At 70.6% G+C, this 20,253-nt stretch overlaps 2 protein-coding genes across 2 annotated transcripts in view; both read right to left on the reverse strand.

The window, feature by feature from the left end:
* Positions 1 to 3,771: 3,771 nt before the first annotated feature.
* LOC123369900 (tumor necrosis factor receptor superfamily member 12A-like) lies at positions 3,772 to 8,247 on the reverse strand. Its single transcript, XM_045015954.1, has 5 exons — positions 8,016 to 8,247; positions 6,243 to 6,344; positions 5,761 to 5,892; positions 5,444 to 5,498; positions 3,772 to 4,721 (listed from the first exon to the last, which is right to left on the reverse strand). Exons 1-4 carry the CDS (start codon positions 8,086 to 8,088, stop codon positions 5,446 to 5,448), a joined length of 360 nt encoding a protein of 119 aa, XP_044871889.1. The 5' UTR covers positions 8,089 to 8,247; the 3' UTR covers positions 3,772 to 4,721; positions 5,444 to 5,445.
* A 476-nt stretch (positions 8,248 to 8,723) lies between these two features.
* LOC123368093 (complement factor B-like) overlaps positions 8,724 to 20,253 on the reverse strand; it is a 21,496-nt gene continuing 9,966 nt past the window's right edge. Inside the window, exons 8-19 of the mRNA XM_045012590.1 lie at positions 20,142 to 20,253; positions 19,043 to 19,162; positions 18,703 to 18,783; positions 15,556 to 15,696; positions 15,130 to 15,254; positions 14,918 to 15,041; positions 14,052 to 14,196; positions 13,360 to 13,445; positions 13,132 to 13,259; positions 10,908 to 10,995; positions 10,316 to 10,365; positions 8,724 to 9,030 (exon numbers count right to left, since the gene is read on the reverse strand). The exon at positions 20,142 to 20,253 is cut by the window's right edge and continues 15 nt beyond it. Coding sequence (XP_044868525.1) covers positions 8,908 to 9,030; positions 10,316 to 10,365; positions 10,908 to 10,995; positions 13,132 to 13,259; positions 13,360 to 13,445; positions 14,052 to 14,196; positions 14,918 to 15,041; positions 15,130 to 15,254; positions 15,556 to 15,696; positions 18,703 to 18,783; positions 19,043 to 19,162; positions 20,142 to 20,253 — 1,323 coding nt within the window. The 3' untranslated portion in view covers positions 8,724 to 8,907. The remainder of the gene's footprint in view (positions 9,031 to 10,315; positions 10,366 to 10,907; positions 10,996 to 13,131; positions 13,260 to 13,359; positions 13,446 to 14,051; positions 14,197 to 14,917; positions 15,042 to 15,129; positions 15,255 to 15,555; positions 15,697 to 18,702; positions 18,784 to 19,042; positions 19,163 to 20,141) is intronic.

Genomic DNA, 20,253 nt, shown 5'->3' on the forward strand with positions numbered 1-20,253 from the left:
CCCTCGCCCGGCGCTGAGATGCGGCCACCTCTGGGGAGGGACGCGGGGGCTGGGCTCACAGGGACCCCTCACCCGGCGCTGAGATGCAGCCACCTCTGGGGAGGGACGCGGGGGCTGGGCTCACAGGGACCCCTCGCCCGGCGCTGAGATGCAGCCACCTCTGGGGAGGGACATGGCGGCTGGGTACACGGGATCCCTCGCCCAGCGCTGAGATGCAGCCACCTCTGGGGGGGGATGTGGGGGCTGGGTACACGGGACCCCTCGCCCGGCCCTGAGATGCAGCCACCTCTGGGGAGGGACGTGGGGGCTGGGCTCACAGGGACCCCTCACCCGGCGCTGAGATGCAGCCACCTCTGGGGAGGGACGCGGGGGCTGGGCTCACAGGGACCCCTCACCCGGCCCTGAGATGCAGCCACCTCTGGGGGGGGGATGCGGGGGCTGGGTACACGGGACCCCCTCGCCCAGCGCTGAGATGCAGCCACCTCTGGGGAGGGATGTGGGGCTGGGCACACGGGACCCCTCGCCCAGCGCTGAGATGCAGCCACCTCTGGGGAGGGACATGGGGGCTGGGTACACGGGATCCCTCGCCTGGCGCTGAGATGCGGCCACCTCTGGGGAGGGACGCGGGGGCTGTTTGTGGAGGGTTTTTTCTGGCCCGGGCCCACACGCTCCTCTCGGGCTATATCCGTCCCTCCATCTGGCTGGGTTTGTTGCTCCCAGCTCAGAGCGCGTCATTTTGTCCTTGCTGCGCCTCTGCCAGATTGTGTCCCCACTTCCGCCCCCCACCCTTCGCTGCTGCCCCCGCCCCACCTGGGGAGACGAGGCGGCTGCGGCTGGAACCCAGGAGTCCGGGGATCTTGTGACCGAGCCCAGCGCCGGGACGATGGAGCACATCTGCCCCCCAGCACCGGCCACTCAGCAAAATACAAGAATCAGCCACGTCCCAGAGCCGGGCGAGGGGTCCCCGTGAGCCCAGCCCCCCGCGTCCCTCCCCAGAGGTGGCCGCATCTCAGCGCCGGGCGAGGGGTCCCCGTGAGCCCAGCCCCCGCGTCCCTCCCCAGACATGGCCGCATCTCAGCGCCGGGCGAGGGGTCCCTGTGAGCCCAGCCCCCGCGTCCCTCCCCAGACATGGCCGCATCTCAGCGCCGGGCGAGGGGTCCCCGTGAGCCCAGCCCCCGCGTCCCTCCCCAGAGGTGGCTGCATCTCAGCGCCGGGCGAGGGGTCCCGTGTACCCAGCCCCCCCCTCCCCCCCCAGAGGTGGCTGCATCTCAGCGCCGGGTGAGGGGTCCCTGTGAGCCCAGCCCCCACATCCCCCCCCAGAGGTGGCTGCATCTCAGCGCTGGGTGAGGGGTCCCGTGTACCCAGCCCCCGCGTCCCTCCCCAGAGGTGGCCGCATCTCAGCGCCGGGCGAGGGGTCCCCGTGAGCCCAGCCCCCCCCACCCCCACCCCGAGCGCTAGGACCATTTGGGGCGTTGCAGTAGCAGAACGTGGCCACACGATGGCGACAGAACCCAGAAAATGCGAACACGGGACGGGCCGGGTCCTGTCCTGGAGCCCCGGGAACAGCTCCGGAACCCAGGCGTCCGGGCTCCCCTTCTCCCACCCCCCCCCGGGGCGGGAAGAAAACCCAGGAGTCTGGGCTCCCAGCCGCCCCCCCCCCCGAGCGGGGAGAGAACCCAGGAGTCCGGGCTCCCAGCCCCCCCGCCAGAGCAGGGAGAGAACCCAGGAGTCCGGGCTCCCAGCCCCCCCCGCCCATCCCCTCCTCACAAAAGCCCGAAGTTAAGGATTTCCCGGCTCGCGCAGTCCAGGGAGTTAACCCTTTCCGAGCCGGCCCCCAACTGCCTCCGCCTCTGGGGGAGGGGGGGAGACAGGGGATCTGGGCTGAAACCATCTCAGCTGGGGACCCGAGCCAGGACGCCTGGGTTCTTTGCAAGGGGAGTGGGGGCTGGTTGGTTAGAGCAGGGGGGGCTGGGAGCCAGGACTCCTGGGTTCTCTCCCCAGCTCTGGGAGGGGGGGGGGCTGGTGGGTTAGAGCGAGGGGGGCTGGGAGCCAGGACTCCTGGGTTCTCTCCCCGGCTCTGGGAGGGGAGGGGGGGCTGGTTGGTTAGAGCAGGGGGGGCTGGGAGCCAGGACTCCTGGGTTCTCTCCCCAGCTCTGGGAGGGGGGGGGGCTGGTGGGTTAGAGTGGGGGGGCTGGGAGCCAGGACTCCTGGGTTCTCTCCCCAGCTCGGGGAGGGGAGTGGGGGCTGGTGGGTTAGAACAGGGGGGGCTGGGAGCCAGGACTCCTGGGTTCTCTCCCCAGCTCGGAGAGGGGAGTAGGGGCTGGTGGGTCAGAGCAGGGGGTGGGAGCCCGGACGCCTGGGTTCTCTCCCTGGCCGGAGCGCCGCTGTTTCTATAAATAGCGCTTTTCTCGGTCTGTCTCATTCCTTCGCCCCGGCTGGGTTTCTCCTGGGTTGCGTCAGGCCGGAGCATTCCTGCGGCGTGACGCGGCGCCGCCCGGCCCGGCGGCCCCACCGCCTCCACCTCCTGCCTGGCACGGGCCGCGTCCTGCTGCGAGCTTCCCCCCAGCAGTGCCCTTGCCGGGGTCTCCTCAGAGTGCTGCGAGCTTCCCCCAGCAGTGCCCCTGCCGGGGTCTCCCCAAAGCGCTGCGAGCTTCCCTCAGTAGTGCCCCTGCCGGGGTCTCCCCAGAGTGCTGCGAGCTTCCCCCCAGCAGTGCCCCTGCCGGGGTCTCCCCAAAGCGCTGCGAGCTTCCCTCAGCAGTGCCCCTGCCGGGGTCTCCCCAGAGTGCTGCGAGCTTCCCCCCAGCAGTGCCCCCCCGCTGGGGGCTCCAGCCTTTGGCATTTCCCTGCAACAGTAACCAGCCAAGGCGCTGGTGCTGCGAGGTTCCCCCCAGCAGTGCCCTCAGCTTCTTGGCTCTGGCTGGCTCCGGTCCTGGCCTCCCAGGGCGGCTGAGTCACTGGAGGGGGAGGCTGAGGGGTGAAGCAATGGGTCAGGAATGCAGGAGCTGCTGGGGTGAAACTGAGCAGGGGGGTGAGTCAGAGGTGGGGGGATGGGAGGGAAGGCCGGGATGCAGCGAGGGAAGAGGGGGGACGGGACCAGGGGGGAGCCCCGGAGAGAAAGGGACCGAGTGGGAAGGAGCCAGGAAGGAGGGAACGAAGGGGTGAGAAATGGAGGGGCAGAGACAAGCCCCCCCCCCGCCCCCAGGGAGGGGACACGGGGCTCTGCCCCTCTGGGGGGCGCCGGCTCCGAGCCACTTCCAAGCTCAACGGTCAGTTTCAAAATTAAAATTTTATTGTAATTCTCCTGAAACCGCGAAGTGCGAATCCTTCGGTGGTTTCTTACTCAAGCCGCACGTGAAACACGGTTAGTGTCAACGACATAAATAGACACATGGGGCGGGGGGGGGCGGCTGGGAATGTAGGTGGATGCCCCAAAAATGGCACCTCCAACCCTGTCACGTTGGTGGCCCTGCCACCCGTGAAGCAGCTCATGGAACACAGCAGGGACTTATTCAGAGCTAGAAAAGGACCCAAGCCCCCGGGAGACAGCCCTCCCAGAGCCGGGGAGAGAACCCAGGAGTCCGGGCTCCCAGCCCCCCCGCTCTAACCACTAGACATCACCCCCTCCCAGAGCCAGGGAGAGAACCCAGGAGTCCGGGCTCCCAGCCCCCCCGCTCTAACCACTAGACATCACCCCCTCCCAGAACCGGGGAGAGAACCCAGGAGTCCTGGCTCCCAGCCCCCCCTGCTCTGACCCACCAGCCCCCACTCCCCTCCCAGCGCCGGGGAGAGAACCCAGGAGTCCTGGCTCCCAGCCCCCCTGCTCTAACCACTAGACATCACCCCCCTCCCAGAGCTGGGGAGAGAACCCAGGAGTCCGGGCTCCCAGCCCCCGCTTTAGGAATGTAACTGTTCTCCAGCAGTTACACTGTCCCTATATACAGATAATTCACTCACGTCCCAGGCCACAGGCTGGTATTTCTGGGGCTGGGGAAAAGGAGGATGCTGGGGGGGGGGACAGGAGGGGCAGGGGGAATAGACTGGAGGGGGTAAATACCCCCCCCCCGCAATACTGACCCCTTTGGATTTGTGCCCCCCCAGGTTTTGAGGTACCATTCGTTGATTCCCCCCCACCCTGAGGTTAAAAAGTTCCTCGGTGTTATTGTGCCTGGAATAGAGCGTGTCTGATTTTGGGGGGCAGCGATCTGGGGGGGCCAGTTCTACACAAGTTTTAAAGAGACCCTAGACGGCCTCTAGCGGACCCCAAGTCTCCCCCTGGGGTGCTCCCAAAGGGACCCCACATTCCTCTACAGCAGCCCAAGAGCTGAGGTTTAGGGTCACAGGGAGGATCCCCTGTAATGTGAGATCCCCCCTTCCTAAGCCAGGGAAGTGCAAATTTGTAATGCTGCCGGAGAGGCCCCAATATGGGGCATTGGGGAAAACCCCAGCCCCCATCTCAGGGCCGGGGGGAGTATTTCAAGCAGACACCCCCCAATTTTTTCTAGAAACATGATGTGTGAGGGGAAGGTTTGGGGGTCTCCAGCAGCCCCCGAATCTGTGCAAAATAGAACATCCCCCCCCCCCCGCTTCCAAGAGTCCTTCTGGGGAGTGGTGAAAATCAGGGTTCGGGGGGACGCTGGTCAAAGGCTGCGGCTGGGGCTCCTGCGGCGATCCAAGGGTTAATGTCTCCAATTCCGCCCCACGGCTGCCCAGACCAGAGTCACCTGCCAGAGAGAGAACCAACGAATAAACCAACCTCACAGCTGGGCTGGCAGGGGCTGCGGGTCGGGAGTGAGGGGCACCGGCAGGGCTGGGGGGGCAGGGCTGGGCTGGCAGGGGCTGCGGGTCGGGAGTGAGGGGCACCGGCAGAGCTGAGGGGGGCAGGGCTGGGCTGGCAGGGGCTGCGGGTCGGGAGTGAGGGGCACCGGCAGAGCTGGGGGGGGGGAGGGCTGGGCTGGCAGGGGCTGCGGGTCGGGAGTGAGGGGCACCGGCAGCGCATGCGGGGGGGGCAGGGCAGGGCTGGCAGGGGCTGCGGGTCGGGAGTGAGGGGCACCGGCAGAGCTGGGGGCGGGGGGGGGAGCTGGGCTAGCAGGGGCTGTGGGTTGGGAGTGAGGGGCACCGGCAGGGCTGGGGGGGGAGCTGGGCTGGCAGGGGCTGCGGGTCGGGAGTGAGGGGCACTGGCAGGGCTGGGGGGGGCAGGGCTGGGCTGGCAGGGGCTGCGGGTCGGGAGTGAGGGGCACCGGCAGGGGTGGGGGGGGCAGGGCTGGTAGGGGCTGCGGGTCGGGAGTGAGGGGCACCGGCAGAGCTGGGGGCGGGGGGGGGGGGGGAGCTGGGCTAGCAGGGGCTGCGGGTCGGGAGTGAGGGGCACCGGCAGAGCTGGGGGGGGCAGGGCTGGGCTGGTAGGGGCTGCGGGTCGGGAGTGCGGGGCACCATGGATGTCTCTTACCATCAATCTATCAGCGACTCTTCGCCCGAGTGGCCTCCAGTCTCTTCTATGGGGGCTGGAAAGGAGACGCCAGGACAGTTACTGGGGTGTCGGGGGGGACGTGGGGGGGAGTCTGGGGAGGGTGGGGGGGGAGAAATGGGGGGAAGTTTGGGGGGCCCATGGGCAGAATCAGGATGATGGGGGCAGGTGGAGAGAGGGGGGCTGGGTCTGGGATTTGGGGAGCGGAAGATCTGGGGGTGGGGGATGGGGCAGATGTGGGGGTTCAGGGAGGTTGGGGCCCAAGGTGATTCTGGGATTCCGGGGGGCGGGTCACTCACTGGTGAATTTCTCCCTCTTGCGGCAGCGGGCCCATAGCAGTGCCCCCCCCACCAGGCCGAGCACAGCGACTCCCCCCACGGCGCCCCCCACAGCCAGCCACAGCCGGGAGTCCTGGGGCTGGGGCTCGCCACCTGGGGGCAGAGAGGAGAGGGCTGGGTTAACGGGGGGAGGGGCATCCCAGAACCCCCACTGGCCCTCGAGTCACCCCAGAGCGGCCACCCCCCAGATCCTCCCCAAGAATCCCCTGCACTCAGCCCCACACCCTGACGCCCCCTCCTGCCTCCGTCCACCCCCCAGATCCTCCCCAGGAATCCCCCTGCACTCAGCCCCACACCCTGACGCCCCCTCCTGCCTCCGTCCACCCCCCAGATCCTCCCCAAGAATCCCCCTGCACTCAGCCCCACACCCTGACGCCCCCTCCTGCCTCCGTCCACCCCCCAGACCCCCCCAGTGCATTGTGGGTGTGTGGGGGGGGACGTACATGTGGCGCAGAAGTCGTTCTTGGTGCGGTGGAGGCAGATGGTGCAGTCCATGCACTTGTCCAGGTCGGGGCTCCACGACTGGCCCCCCGGGCAGGAGGGACCTGGTGGGGGGGGGGGACGGAAGGAGAAAAGAGAGAAAACGAAGTTAAGGGAGAAACCTGTAACTTCGACGCCCCCTGACCCCCCCCCCGGGCTCTGACTCCCCCCCATGACGAGGGGCCTATTTCCAGCTGGTGAACGTCAGGGGCAGATGGAGCCGGGGTCACATTTCACCCCGAAACCCAACCCTGGTGCCAGGTTAGCAGGGCTGGGGTGGGGGCAGGGCTGGGCTGGCAGGGGGCTGCGGGTCGGGAGTGAGGGGCACCGGCAGAGCTGGGGGAGCCCAGGGCTGGGCTGGCAGGGGCTGCGGGTCGGGAGTGAGGGGCACCGGCAGAGCTGGGGGAGCCCAGGGCTGGGCTGGCAGGGGCTGTGGGTCGGGAGTGAGGGGCACCGGCAGAGCTGAGGGGGGCAGGGTTGGGCTGGCAGGGGCTGCGGGTCGGGAGTGAGGGGCACCGGCAGAGCTGGGGGGGGGCAGGGCTGGGCTGGCAGGGGCTGCGGGTCGGGAGTGAGGGGCACCGGCAGAGCTGGGGGGGGGCAGGGCTGGGCTGGCAGGGGCTGCGGGTCGGGAGTGAGGGGCACCGGCAGAGCTGGGGGGGGGGGGCAGGGCTGGGCTGGCAGGGGCTGCGGGTCGGGAGTGAGGGGCACCGGCAGAGCTGGGGGGGTCTTCTGGTCAGGTCACCTTCAGGGAGGGGAGGGGCTCATGGGGCAGACACTGAGGGGAGGGGCTCGGAGCTGGGGGGCGGAGAGCTTTGTAGACCTGGGGGGTCCGATCTTGGGGTGCACGGCGGGGTCTGGGGGATTTGGGGGGATTGTTCTGGGGGGTTGGGGCAGCGGATCCCGGGGGTCTGGGCGGCCGTGGCGGATGTGGGGGGTGCAAGGGGCAGTATTTTTCGGGGGGGCGCGTTGGGGGGGGGCTGGGGGCAGCTCCCCCCCACTGGACAATCCAGCATTGCTCATCAGCCCCGCCCCCTGTGACGTCACATCACGAGCCCGGTGACTCACCCCCGCCCCCCCCCCGCCGGCATATCCCATGAATGAAATCACCGGCCCCGCCCCCGCCGCGCACGTGGGGGCTGCAGGGAAGGGGGGGTCCCCAGGCCCCGCCCCTCCCCTCCCCTAGGCCCCGCCCCTCCCCTCCCCTAGGCCCCGCCTCCTGGAAGGAGATGCCTCGAGTTCTGCTCCCTGAACCCCCAGCGCCCCCCCCAGCGCCGGCAGCCAATGGGGAGGCGGGGAGGGGGCGTGGCCACACGGTCCCATTCATAGAAAGGAACGGGCGGGGCTGACCCCCCCCGGCACCGCAACATCAAACCAGCCCCGCCCCCCCGCCAGCTCCCCCCCCCCGGCAGCCCCCCACACACCCCGCGCCCCCCCCCCGGAACCAGACACCCCCCGGCAGCCCCCCCCACATGCCGCCCCCCCGAACCACTCAGCCCCCCAGCCAGCCCCACCCCGAGAACCAGCCCCCCCCGCAGCCAGCCCCACACACACACCCCTCCCCCCTCCCCCCCGGAACCAGCCCCCCCCACGGCAGCCCCCCCACAGACACACGCCGCCCCCCCCCCCGAACCACTCACCCCTCCCGCCCCCCCCAGCCCCGGCACCAGCCGCCCCTCCCGGCCCAGCGGCAAAGCGCCCCCGGGCCCCCGCAGCCCCCCGGGCCGGGCCCCCCTCACCTGCGGCCGGCTCGCCCCGGGCGCCCCCCAGCAGCACCAGCAGCACCACGGCGAGGCCCCCCCGAGTCTCCATCGCTGGCTCCGGGTCCCGGCGGCTCCTGTCCCGAGCGGGCTCTGAGCCGGTGACTCAACGCCCCAAACTCCAACTTTCCCCGGCGGCCGGAGAGACGCCCCCGCAGATCCGGTCCCGGCAAGGAGCGGGGCGGGGCGGGGGCTGGGAGCCCGGACTCCTGGGTTCTCCTGGCTGAGGGAGGGGAGCGGGGGCTGGGAGCCCGGACTCCTGGGTTCTCCTGGCTGAGGGAGGGGAGTGGGGGCTGGGAGCCAGGACTCCTGGGTTCTCCTGGCTGAGGGAGGGGAGTGGGGACTGGGAGCCCGGACTCCTGGGTTCTCTGGGAGGGGAGCGGGGGCTGGGAGCCAGGACTCCTGGGTTCTCTGGGAGGGGAGCGGGGGCTGGGAGCCAGGACTCCTGGGTTCTCTGGGAGGGGAGCGGGGGCTGGGAGCCAGGATTCCTGGGTTCTCTGGGAGGGGAGCGGGGGCTGGGAGCCAGGACTCCTGGGTTCTCTGGGAGGGGAGCGGGGGCTGGGAGCCAGGACTCCTGGGTTCTCTGGGAGGGGAGCGGGGGCTGGGAGCCAGGACTCCTGGGTTCTCTGGGAGGGGAGTGGAGACACCACTTTAAGTCAGGACAGGAGGCAAAGATGGTTTCATGGTTTCAAAGATCCACGAGCTTTATTGTTTCCAGGCACAAAGCCCGTGAGGCGCCGGGGGCCCGGCTGTCCCGGGCTCGGACGCCTGGGTTCTAGCGTGGTCGGCGGGGGGGGCAGCGCGTCTCGAGGGAAGGGGGCCCGGGCCTGGCCTGGCCTGCGGGGGAGTGTGCTGGGGCGGCGGGGGAGAGTCACTCGAATCCCAGCTCCGGGACCTTCTTCCTGATCCAGCCCATGAGCTGCGGGACGCTCGTGTAGACTCCTAGGCTGGTGCCATCGCACTTCTGGGTGGAACCATGGCTCACGATGCCAACCTGCGGGGAGAGAGCGAGGGGGCCCCTCAGTCCCGACCCGCAGCCCCCCCAGCCCAGCCCTGTCGGTGCCCCTCACTCCCGACCCGCAGCCCCTGCCAGCCCTGCTGGTGCCCCTCACTCCCGACCCGCAGCCCCCCCAGCCCTGCTGGTGCCCCTCACTCCCGACCCGCAGCCCCCACAGCCCTGCCTGTGCCCCTCACTCCCGACCCGCAGCCCCCCCAGCCCTGCCAGTGCCCCTCACTCCCGACCCGCAGCCCCCCCAGCCCAGCCCTGCCGGTGCCCCTCACTCCCGACCCGCAGCCCCTGCCAGCCCTGCTGGTGCCCCTCACTCCCGACCCGCAGCCCCCCCAGCCCAGCCCTGCTGGTGCCCCTCACTCCCGACCCGCAGCCCCCCCAGCCCAGCCCTGCCGGTGCCCCTCACTCCCGACCCGCATCCCCCCCAGCCCAGCCCTGCCGGTGCCCCTCACTCCCGACCCGCATCCCCCCCAGCCCAGCCCTGCCAGTGCCCCTCACTCCCGACCCGCAGCCCCTGCCAGCCCAGCCCTGCCAGCCCAGCTCTGCCGGTGCCCCTCACTCCCGACCCGCAGCCCCTGCCAGCCCAGCCCTGTTCCCCCAGCTCTGCCGGTGCCCCTCACTCCCGCCCCGCAGCCCCTGCCAGCCCAGCCCTGCCCCCCCAGCCCTGCCGGTGCCCCTCACTCCCGCCCCGCAGCCCCTGCCAGCCCAGCCCTGCTCCCAGCTCTGCCGGTGCCCCTCACTCCCGACCCGCAGCCCCTGCCAGCCCAGCTCTGCCGGGGCCCCTCACTCCCGACCCGCAGCCCCCCCCAGCCCTGCCCTGTTCCCCCAGCCCAGCCGGTGCCCCTCACTCCCGACCCGCAGCCCCTGCCCCCCCCCCCCCAGCTCTGCTGGTGCCCCTCACTCCCGCCCCGCAGCCCCTGCCAGCCCAGCTCTGCCGGTGCCCCTCACTCCCGACCCGCAGCCCCTGCCAGCCCTGCCCCCCCCAGCTCTGCCGGTGCCCCTCACTCCCGACCCGCAGCCCCCCCCAGCCCTGCCGGTGCCCCTCACTGCCAGCCCCGGGCTCTCACTAGCCAGGCCCCTCACTGCTTTTGGAAGGTCTTTCATCGCCCTCTGGTGGTGAATGTTTGTATTACATTATATCGTCCTGTTGTGTCCACACTCCTGAGAGCAGGGTGGTATTGGGGGCGGGGGGGCTCAGTCCGGTCTCCCGCCCTCTCCCGTGTCTGTCGGCCCATCCCCGGGAGGGTCCGTCGGTCTGGGAGCGTCTCACCTGTATCCAGCGCTGGTTTCGCTTCACTACGAAGGGTCCCCCGGAGTCACCTGGGGGGAGGAAGGGACACGAGGGTTGAAATCCTGGGGGCGGGAGCTGGGGGTGGGGTGGGGGGGGATGAAGAAACAGGAGCGGGAATGAATGGCCGCAGGAATCAAGGAAGGAAGGAATGAGTCAGGGAAATGAAGGAAGGAATTAGAGAAGCGAGGAATCCAGGCCGGAGCGAAGGAAGGACTCGAGGAATGAACGCGTGAAGGAAGCCGGTCCCGCGTGGGGGGCGCCTGCGGAACTGCCGGAGTCACGCGGGGGTGAATCCGGAGCAGAGGGAAGGAGCGAAGCCTGGAAGAGAGAAGGAACAGGGCCGAATCGATGACTGTAGAAAGGAAAGCGAATGACGGGGAGGCGGCGAGGAAAGGAAGGAGGGAAGGAAGCAGTGGGCGGACGGTGGAATGAGGAGGGAATGAACACAAGGCTGCAGTGTGAACGCAGGGCTGGCGGCAGATGACTGGAGGGAAGGATGAATGGAGGGGGAGAGGAGTGGAGGGCCCGGGCTGCAGGGGGTTTGGGGCGGACCGGGGGGGGGGACACTCACCCCCGCAGGCATCTTGACCCTTCTCTCCGACGGCACAAAACATGTTGGAGGTGAAATTTTTCAGCTTCTCCTGGCAGTGTGGGCGGCTCTGCAACCAGACAGGGGAGCTGGGGAGTGAGGGGTTAACAGACCCCACCCCCACCAGGGTGTGGGACGGGCCCTGCTCTGTGTGTGTCCCGCTGCCCCCTGCTGGCGGGGACGGGCCCTGCTCTGTGTGTGTCCTGCTGCCCCCTGGTGGCGGGGATGGGCCCTGTTCTGTGTGTGTCCTGCTGCCCCCTGGTGGCGGGGACGGGCCCTGCTGTGTGTGTGTCCTGCTGCCCCCTGCTGGCGGGGACGGGCCCTGCTGTGTGTGTGTCCTGCTGCCCCCTGCTGGCGGGGACGGGCCCTGCTGTGTGTGTGTCCTGCTGCCCCCTGCTGGCGGGGACGGGCCCTGCTGTGTGTGTGTCCTGCTGCCCCCTGCTGGCGGGGACAGGCCCTGCTCTGTCTGTGTCCTGCTGCCCCCTGCTGGCGGGGACGGGCCCTGCTCTGTGTGTGTGTCCTGCTGCCCCCTGCTGGCGGGGATGGGCCCTGCTCTGTGTGTGTGTCCTGCTGCCCCCTGCTGGCGGGGACGGGCCCTGCTGTGTGTGTGTGTGTCCTGCTGCCCCCTGCTGGCGGGGACGGGCCCTGCTCTGAGTGTGTGTCCTGCTGCCCCCTGCTGGCGGGGACGGGCCCTGCTCTGTGTGTGTGTCCTGCTGCCCCCTGCTGGCGGGGACGGGCCCTGCTCTGTGTGTGTGTCCTGCTGCCCCCTGCTGGCGGGGACGGGCCCTGCTCTGTGTGTGTCCCGCTGCCCCCTGCTGGCGGGGACGGGCCCTGCTCTGAGTGTGTGTCCTGCTGCCCCCTGCTGGCGGGGACGGGCCCTGCTCTGAGTGTGTGTCCTGCTGCCCCCTGCTGGCGGGGACGGGCCCTGCTCTGAGTGTGTGTCCTGCTGCCCCCTGCTGGCGGGGACGGGCCCTGCTCTGTGTGTGTCCTGCTGCCCCCTGCTGGCGGGGACGGGCCCTGCTGTGTGTGTGTGTGTCCTGCTGCCCCCTGGTGGCGGGGACGGGCCCTGCTCTGTGTGTGTGTCCTGCTGCCCCCTGCTGGCGGGGATGGGCCCTGCTCTGAGTGTGTGTCCTGCTGCCCCCTGCTGGCGGGGGCGGGCCCTGCTGTGTGTGTGTCCTGCTGCCCCCTGCTGGCGGGGACGGGCCCTGCTGTGTGTGTGTGTGTGTCCTGCTGCCCCCTGCTGGCGGGGACGGGCCCTGCTGTGTGTGTGTGTGTGTCCTGCTGCCCCCTGCTGGCGGGGACGGGCTCTGCCGTGTGTGTGTCCTGCTGCCCCCTGCTGGCGGGGACGGGCCCTGCCCTGTGTGTGTCCTGGCTGCCCCCTGCTGGCGGGGTCGGGCCCTGCTGTGTGTGTGTCCTGCTGCCCCCTGCTGGCGGGGATGGGCCCTGCCCTGTGTGTGTGTCCTGCTGCCCCCTGCTGGCGGGGACGGGCCCTGCTGTGTGTGTGTCCTGCTGCCCCCTGCTGGCGGGGACGGGCCCTGCTCTGTGTGTGTCCTGGCTGCCCCCTGCTGGCGGGGACGGGCCCTGCTGTGTGTGTGTGTGTCCTGCTGCCCCCTGCTGGCGGGGACGGGCCCTGCCGTGTGTGTGTCCTGCTGCCCCCTGCTGGCGGGGACGGGCCCTGCTGTGTGTGTGTCCTGGCTGCCCCCTGCTGGCGGGGACGGGCCCTGCTCTGTGTGTGTCCTGGCTGCCCCCTGCTGGCGGGGACGGGCCCTGCTGTGTGTGTATGTGTCCTGCTGCCCCCTGCTGGCGGGGACGGGCCCTGCTGTGTGTGTGTCCTGCTGCCCCCTGCTGGCGGGGACGGGCCCTGCTGTGTGTGTGTGTCCTGCTGCCCCCTGCTGGCGGGGATGGGCCCTGCTCTGTGTGTGTGTCCTGCTGCCCCCTGCTGGCGGGGACGGGCCCTGCTGTGTGTGTGTGTGTCCTGCTGCCCCCTGCTGGCGGGGACGGGCCCTGCCGTGTGTGTGTCCTGCTGCCCCCTGCTGGCGGGTACGGGCCCTGCTGTGTGTGTGTGTGTCCTGCTGCCCCCTGCTGGCGGGGACGGGCCCTGCCGTGTGTGTGTCCTGCTGCCCCCTGCTGGCGGGTACGGGCCCTGCTCTGTGCTTATGCCCCCTGCCGCCCGTGCTGGGTGCTGCCCCCGGGGTGCCGCCCGTACCTGTATCACCACCTCGGCCTGCTGCAGCACCTTACTGGTTGCCCGGTTCCCGATCTTCCCCCAGCCGGTGATGATGCCCCGGATTTCTCTCTCCTCCTCATCGCCGCCGTGCCCCGTCAGGATCCGGCCTGGGGGGAGCCACAGGTCAGGGGGCACAGGGCGGCCCCGCTCCCCCCGGCTGACCCCAGGCTTCCTTCCCCACTGCCACCCGCAGCCTCCCCTCGTCACCTTGGTACGCGCACGTCTCCTCCCAGCCGGCCGCCGGCAGGTCCAGGATGCGCCTCATCTCTGCGCTGCAGGGGAGACAGACGGGCCTGGGACGGCACCGCAGGGAGTCAGACCCTGCTCCCCTCCCAGAGCCGGGGAGAGAACCCAGGAGTCCTGGCTCCCAGCCCCCCCCGCTCTGACCCACCAGCCCCCACTCCCCTCCCAGAGCCGGGGAGAGAACCCAGGAGTCCTGGCTCCCAGCCCCCCCTGCTCTAACCACCAGCCCCCACTCCCCTCCCAGAGCCGGGGAGAGAACCCAGGAGTCCTGGCTCCCAGCCCCCCCTGCTCTAACCACCAGCCCCCACTCCCCTCCCAGAGCCGGGAGAGAACCCAGGAGTCCTGGCTCCCAGCCCCCCCCGCTCTGACCCACCAGCCCCCACTCCCCTCCCAGAGCCGGGGAGAGAACCCAGGAGTCCTGGCTCCCAGCCCCCCCGGCTGTAACCACCAGCCCCCACTCCCCGCCCAGAGCCGGGAGAGAACCCAGGAGTCCTGGCTCCCAGCCCCCCCTGCTCTAACCCACCAGCCCCCACTCCCCTCCCAGAGCCGGGAGAGAACCCAGGAGTCCTGGCTCCCAGCCCCCCCTGCTCTAACCACCAGCCCCCACTCCCCTCCCAGAGCCGGGAGAGAACCCAGGAGTCCGGCGGGCATCTCACCGGATTTTGGGGGTGAAGGCCAGAGGCTCGGTGAGGTTGAGCAGTGCGATGTCGAAGTCAAAATTCAAAAGCCCTTTGTAGCCCTCGTGGACGATGATTTGCCCCACGCGGAGGCCTGGGGGCTGCTTGGGGGTGGTGGTCAGCCCTGGGGTCACAGACATGTGTCAGTCCCGGCCACGGCGCCCCCTGCCCAGCCCCCCACCTGCCCCCCATGCCACGGCGCCCCCTGTCCAGCCCCCCACCTGCCCCCCCTGGCATGGTGCCCCGTGCCCAGCCCCCCACCTGCCCCCATGCCACGGCGCCCCCTGCCCAGCCCCCCACCTGCCCCCCATGCAACGGCGCCCCCTGCCCACCCCCCCACCGGCCCACCATGCCCCGGCGCCCCCTGCCCAGCCCCCCACCTGCCCGCCATGCCCCGGCGCGCCGGGACCAGCCCCCCACCTGCCCCCCATGCCACGGCGCCCCCTGCCCAGCCCCCCACCTGCCCCCCCTGGCACGGCGCCCCCTGCCCAGCCCCCCACCTGCCCCCCCTGGCACGGCGCCCCTGCCCAGCCCCCCCACCTGCCCCCCCTGGCACGGCGCCCCCTGCCCAGCCCCCCACCTGCCCCCCATGCCACGGCGCCCCCTGCCCAGCCCCCCACCTGCCCCCCATGCCACGGCGCCCCCTGCCTAGCCCCCCACCTGCTCCCCATGCCACGGTGCCCCCTGCCCAGCCCCCCACCTGCCCCTCCCGACAAGGCGCCCCCTGCCCAGCCCCCCACCTGCCCCCCATGCCACGGCGCCCCCTGCCCAGCCCCCCACCTGCCCCCCATGGCACAGCGCCCCCTGCCCAGCCCCCCGCCCCGGCGCCCCCAGTGCGGGCTCACCGACAGCCGCAGTGACTTGGTCCGGGGCCATGGCTCGCCCGGCCTCGGCGTCCCAGATGTTGTGAGCCGCGGTCAGGACCCAGGAGGGGGCCACGATGGAGCCCCCCGCGCTGTAGGAATGATGCTGGGGCAGGGGCGGGGGAGAAAGCAGGCTCAGTGGGGTGGGGAGATGGGGCGGCCGGGGGGGGGAGGGTATCGGGGGGGCTTCCTACCTTGTCTTTCAACTTCAGATACACCTGCCAGGGCCACTGCTTCTCCTCCGCCTGCTCCCCACGGAAAACCCGCTCCATGGACAGGCTGCGCCCCACGCCCCGCACCCCACAGCCGAGACCTTCGTCTGGAGACACAGAGGCAGGGGCTGAGGGGGGGGGCTGCAGGGATCCCCCTCCCCTCCCCGGGCTGGGAGAGAACCCAGGAGTCCTGGCGTCCAGCCCCCCGCCCCCGCTCTGACCCCCCACTCCCCTCCCAGAGCCAGGGAGAGAACCCAGGAGTCCTGGCTCCCAGCCCCCCCCCCCCGCTCTGACCCCCCACTCCCCTCCCAGAGCTGGGGAGAGAACCCAGGAGTCCTGGCGTCCAGCCTCCCCCTCCCCCCGCTCTACCCCACTCCCCTGCCAGAGCCAGAGCCCCCCCCGACTCACCCAAGCCCCACAGCAGCTGGGTGAGGGCCCCCAGGTCACGGTAGCTCTGCAGGTAGAAGGATCTTTGGGTTCCCGGTTTCTTCGTGGCGATTCGCTCCATCTGCTCCTTGTGGGCACCGCCGACCCCCAGCGCGAAGATATCTGGGGTGGGTGGGGTCACTAGGGAGTGTCCTCTGGGGCAAGGCCCCACGCCCCTGAGCCAGCCAGGCCCTGCCCTGGGGCCGGGGGGAGCCAGCGCCCCCTGGAGGGGACAGGCCCCTGCCCCATTCCCTGCCCCCTGAGCCAGCCAGGCCCTGCCCTGGGGCCGGGGGGAGCCGGCGCCCCCTAGAGGGGACAGGCCCCTGCCCCATTCCCTGCCCCCCTGAGCCAGCCAGGCCCTGCCCTGGGGCTGGGGGGAGCCAGCGCCCCCTGGAGGGGACAGGCCCCTGCCCCATTCCCTGCCCCCCTGAGCCAGCCAGGCCCTGCCCTGGGGCTGGATCGGAGCCAGCGCCCCCTGGAGGGGACAGGCCCCTGCCCCATTCCCCGCCCCCCTGAGCCAGCCAGGCCCTGCCCTGGGGCCGGGGGGAGCCAGCGCCCCCTGGAGGGGACAGGCCCCTGCCCCATTCCCCGCCCCCCTGAGCCAGCCAGGCCCTGCCCTGGGGCCGGGGGGAGCCAGTGCCCCCTGGAGGGGACAGGCCCCTGCCCCAGTCCCTGCCCCCTGAGCCAGCCAGGCCCTGCCCTGGGGCCGGGGGGAGCCAGTGCCCCCTAGAGGGGACAGGCCCCTGCCCCAGTCCCTGCCCCCTGAGCCAGCCAGGCCCTGCCCTGGGGCCGGGGGGGAGCCAGCGTCCCCTGGAGGGGACAGGCCCCTGCCCCATTCCCTGCCCCCCTGAGCCAGCCAGGCCCTGCCAGGGGCCGGGGGGGAGCCAGCGTCCCCTGGAGGGGACAGGCCCCTGCCCCATCCCCTGCCCCCCTGAGCCAGCCAGGCCCTGCCAGGGGCCGGGGGGGAGCCAGCGTCCCCTAGAGGGGACAGGCCCCTGCCCCATCCCCTGCCCCCCTGAGCCAGCCAGGCCCTGCCAGGGGCCGGGGGGGAGCCAGCGTCCCCTGGAGGGGACAGGCCCCTGCCCCATTCCCTGCCCCCCTGAGCCAGCCAGGCCCTGCCCTGGGGCCGGGGGGAGCCAGCGCCCCCTGGAGGGGCCAGGCCCCTGCCCCATTCCCTGCCCCCTGAGCCAGCCAGGCCCTGCCCTGGGGCCGGGGGGGGAGCCAGCGTCCCCTGGAGGGGACAGGCCCCTGCCCCATTCCCTGCCCCCTGAGCCAGCCAGGCCCTGCCCTGGGGCCGGGGGGGAGCCAGCGTCCCCTGGAGGATACAGGCCCCTGCCCCATTCCCTGCCCCCCTGAGCCAGCCAGGCCCTGCCCTGGGGCCGGGGGGGAGCCAGCGCCCCCTGGAGGATACAGGCCCCTGCCCCATTCCCTGCCCCCCTGAGCCAGCCAGGCCCTGCCCTGGGGCTGGATCGGAGCCAGCGCCCCCTAGAGGGGACAGGCCCCTGCCCCATTCCCTGCCCCCTGAGCCAGCCAGGCCCTGCCCTGGGGCCGGGGGGGAGCCAGCGCCCCCTGGAGGATACAGGCCCCTGCCCCATTCCCTGCCCCCTGAGCCAGCCAGGCCCTGCCCTGGGGCTGGGGGGAGCCAGCGCCCCCTGGAGGGGACAGGCCCCTGCCCCATTCCCTGCCCCCCTGAGCCAGCCAGGCCCTGCCCTGGGGCCGGGGGGGAGCCGGCGCCCCCTGGAGGGGACAGGCCCCTGCCCCATTCCCGCCCCCCTGAGCCAGCCAGGCCCTGCCCTGGGGCCGGGGGGAGCCAGTGCCCCCTAGAGGGGACAGGCCCCTGCCCCAGTCCCTGCCCCCTGAGCCAGCCAGGCCCTGCCCTGGGGCCGGGGGGGAGCCAGCGTCCCCTGGAGGGGACAGGCCCCTGCCCCATTCCCTGCCCCCTGAGCCAGCCAGGCCCTGCCCTGGGGCCGGGGGGAGCCAGCGCCCCCTGGAGGGGACAGGCCCCTGCCCCATCCCCTGCCCCCCTGAGCCAGCCAGGCCCTGCCAGGGGCCGGGGGGGAGCCAGCGTCCCCTGGAGGGGACAGGCCCTTGCCCCATTCCCTGCCCCCCTGAGCCAGCCAGGCCCTGCCCTGGGGCCGGGGGGAGCCAGCGCCCCCTGGAGGGGCCAGGCCCCTGCCCCATCCCCGGCCCCCTGAGCCAGCCAGGCCCTGCCCTGGGGCCGGGGGGGGAGCCAGCGTCCCCTGGAGGGGACAGGCCCCTGCCCCATTCCCTGCCCCCTGAGCCAGCCAGGCCCTGCCCTGGGGCCGGGGGGGAGCCAGCGTCCCCTGGAGGATACAGGCCCCTGCCCCATTCCCTGCCCCCCTGAGCCAGCCAGGCCCTGCCCTGGGGCCGGGGGGGAGCCAGCGCCCCCTGGAGGATACAGGCCCCTGCCCCATTCCCTGCCCCCCTGAGCCAGCCAGGCCCTGCCCTGGGGCTGGATCGGAGCCAGCGCCCCCTAGAGGGGACAGGCCCCTGCCCCATTCCCTGCCCCCTGAGCCAGCCAGGCCCTGCCCTGGGGCCGGGGGGGAGCCAGCGCCCCCTGGAGGATACAGGCCCCTGCCCCATTCCCTGCCCCCTGAGCCAGCCAGGCCCTGCCCTGGGGCTGGGGGGAGCCAGCGCCCCCTGGAGGGGACAGGCCCCTGCCCCATTCCCTGCCCCCCTGAGCCAGCCAGGCCCTGCCCTGGGGCCGGGGGGGAGCCGGCGCCCCCTGGAGGGGACAGGCCCCTGCCCCATTCCCGCCCCCCTGAGCCAGCCAGGCCCTGCCCTGGGGCTGGATCGGAGCCAGCGCCCCCTGGAGGGGACAGGCCCCTGCCCCATTCCCTGCCCCCCTGAGCCAGCCAGTCCCTGCCCTGGGGCCGGGGGGAGCCAGCGCCCCCTAGAGGGGACAGGCCCCTGCCCCATTCCCTGCCCCCTGAGCCAGCCAGGCCCTGCCCTGGGGCCGGGGGGAGCCAGCGCCCCCTGGAGGGGACAGGCCCCTGCCCCATTCCCTGCCCCCTGAGCCAGCCAGGCCCTGCCCTGGGGCCGGGGGGAGCCAGCGCCCCCTGGAGGGGACAGGCCCCGGCCCCAGTCCCTGGTACCATGTCCACTTACCCAGGTTCTGGTCCGGGTCGGGGACGGCTGCCTGGATCTGTGCTGAGACCCCAGCTGGGTCCAGCCCCACATTGTGTCTCTCTGGTGGGGCAGGAAGAAGGAACCTGAGCCAAGATGCCCCACAGTGGGGTGGGGGGGCTGGGCTGGGGTCCTATCCCTGTGCACTGCCCTTGGGGGGCTGGGGGTGCCAGGGAGGGGGGCTGAGGGGGCATGGGGGTCCCTGGGGGTCCTCGGGCAGGGAGGTTTGGGGGATCCCCAGAGGCAGGAAGGTATATGGGGGTGTTAAGCCCAAATGTCTGCCCTGGGGGGTATTTGCCCCATGGGGGGGGGGCTGTCTCACCACTCGTGATCAGAACCACGATGTGTTTCCTGGCGCTGGTTCTCGGCGGCTCCGTCTGGATCAGGGACAGAACCTGCCTCAACGCGGCCCCCAGGTTGGCGCCTCGCTGGGTGAAGCTGTCTGGGGGTGGGACACGACACCCCCGTCACCACAACAACACAACACACACAACCCTGTCACCCCAGCAATCCAGTAATAACCCTCCAGCAACATAACATACAACAGCCCTGTCACCACAACACACAGCCCAACCCCACAACACAATGAAACAACTCTCCTCCACAACACTATACAACAGCGCAGTGACAACGCCATCACCACCCAGCAACACAACAACAACCCTGTCACCAGGACAAACCTGTTACCCTAACAACACAACACAACAACCCTCTCACACAGCACTACACAGCAACACCACTACCCCATCATCCCAACACAACAACCCCAACATGCCAACAATACCAGGACAAACCTGTCACCCCAACACAACATCCCCGTCAACACAACACTGCACCACAATGACAACTCGGTCACCACACAACAGCCCTGGCACCACAACACCACATCACAACACACAGTGATAACCCTTTAAACAGAACACAACACACAATGACAATACCATTGTCGCAATACAAATATCCCTGTCGCCACAGGAAAATGACTCAACCCAACATGCAATAACACAATGACAACACTGTCAACCTAAAACAACACACAAGGATGATCCTGTCACCCCAACAGCACAAACACGATGACAAAACACAGCTTGCCACACCATCACAACCCTAACAACACAACAGAACACAACACACATCAACCCCCATGACTACAACACAATAACCCCATTACTACAGCATAACTAACCAACACACAACAACCTCATCACCAAGACATGACAAGATGCAACAACACAATGACAACTCCACCACCAAAATGACACAACAGAACACACAACAACCCCATCACCACAACACACAACACAGCTACACCCCAGGAACTGCATCACTCAGCAACACAAGTTAACACACAACACTCAGCGCACCCCAATGCAGTGAAACACAACATAGAACACACCCCAGTGGCAGGACCCACAACTCACTTGTTTTCTGGAACTGCTTCCAGGCGTCCTCCACATCACTGCTCTCCTCGGTCAGAGCCGACACCAGCTGGGCTGAGCTGCCGAATGCCACCATCGCGAACCAGACTTTGTC

The sequence above is a fragment of the Mauremys mutica genome, chromosome 4 (genome assembly GCF_020497125.1).
Source record: "Mauremys mutica isolate MM-2020 ecotype Southern chromosome 4, ASM2049712v1, whole genome shotgun sequence".
Taxonomy (NCBI): domain Eukaryota; kingdom Metazoa; phylum Chordata; order Testudines; family Geoemydidae; genus Mauremys; species Mauremys mutica.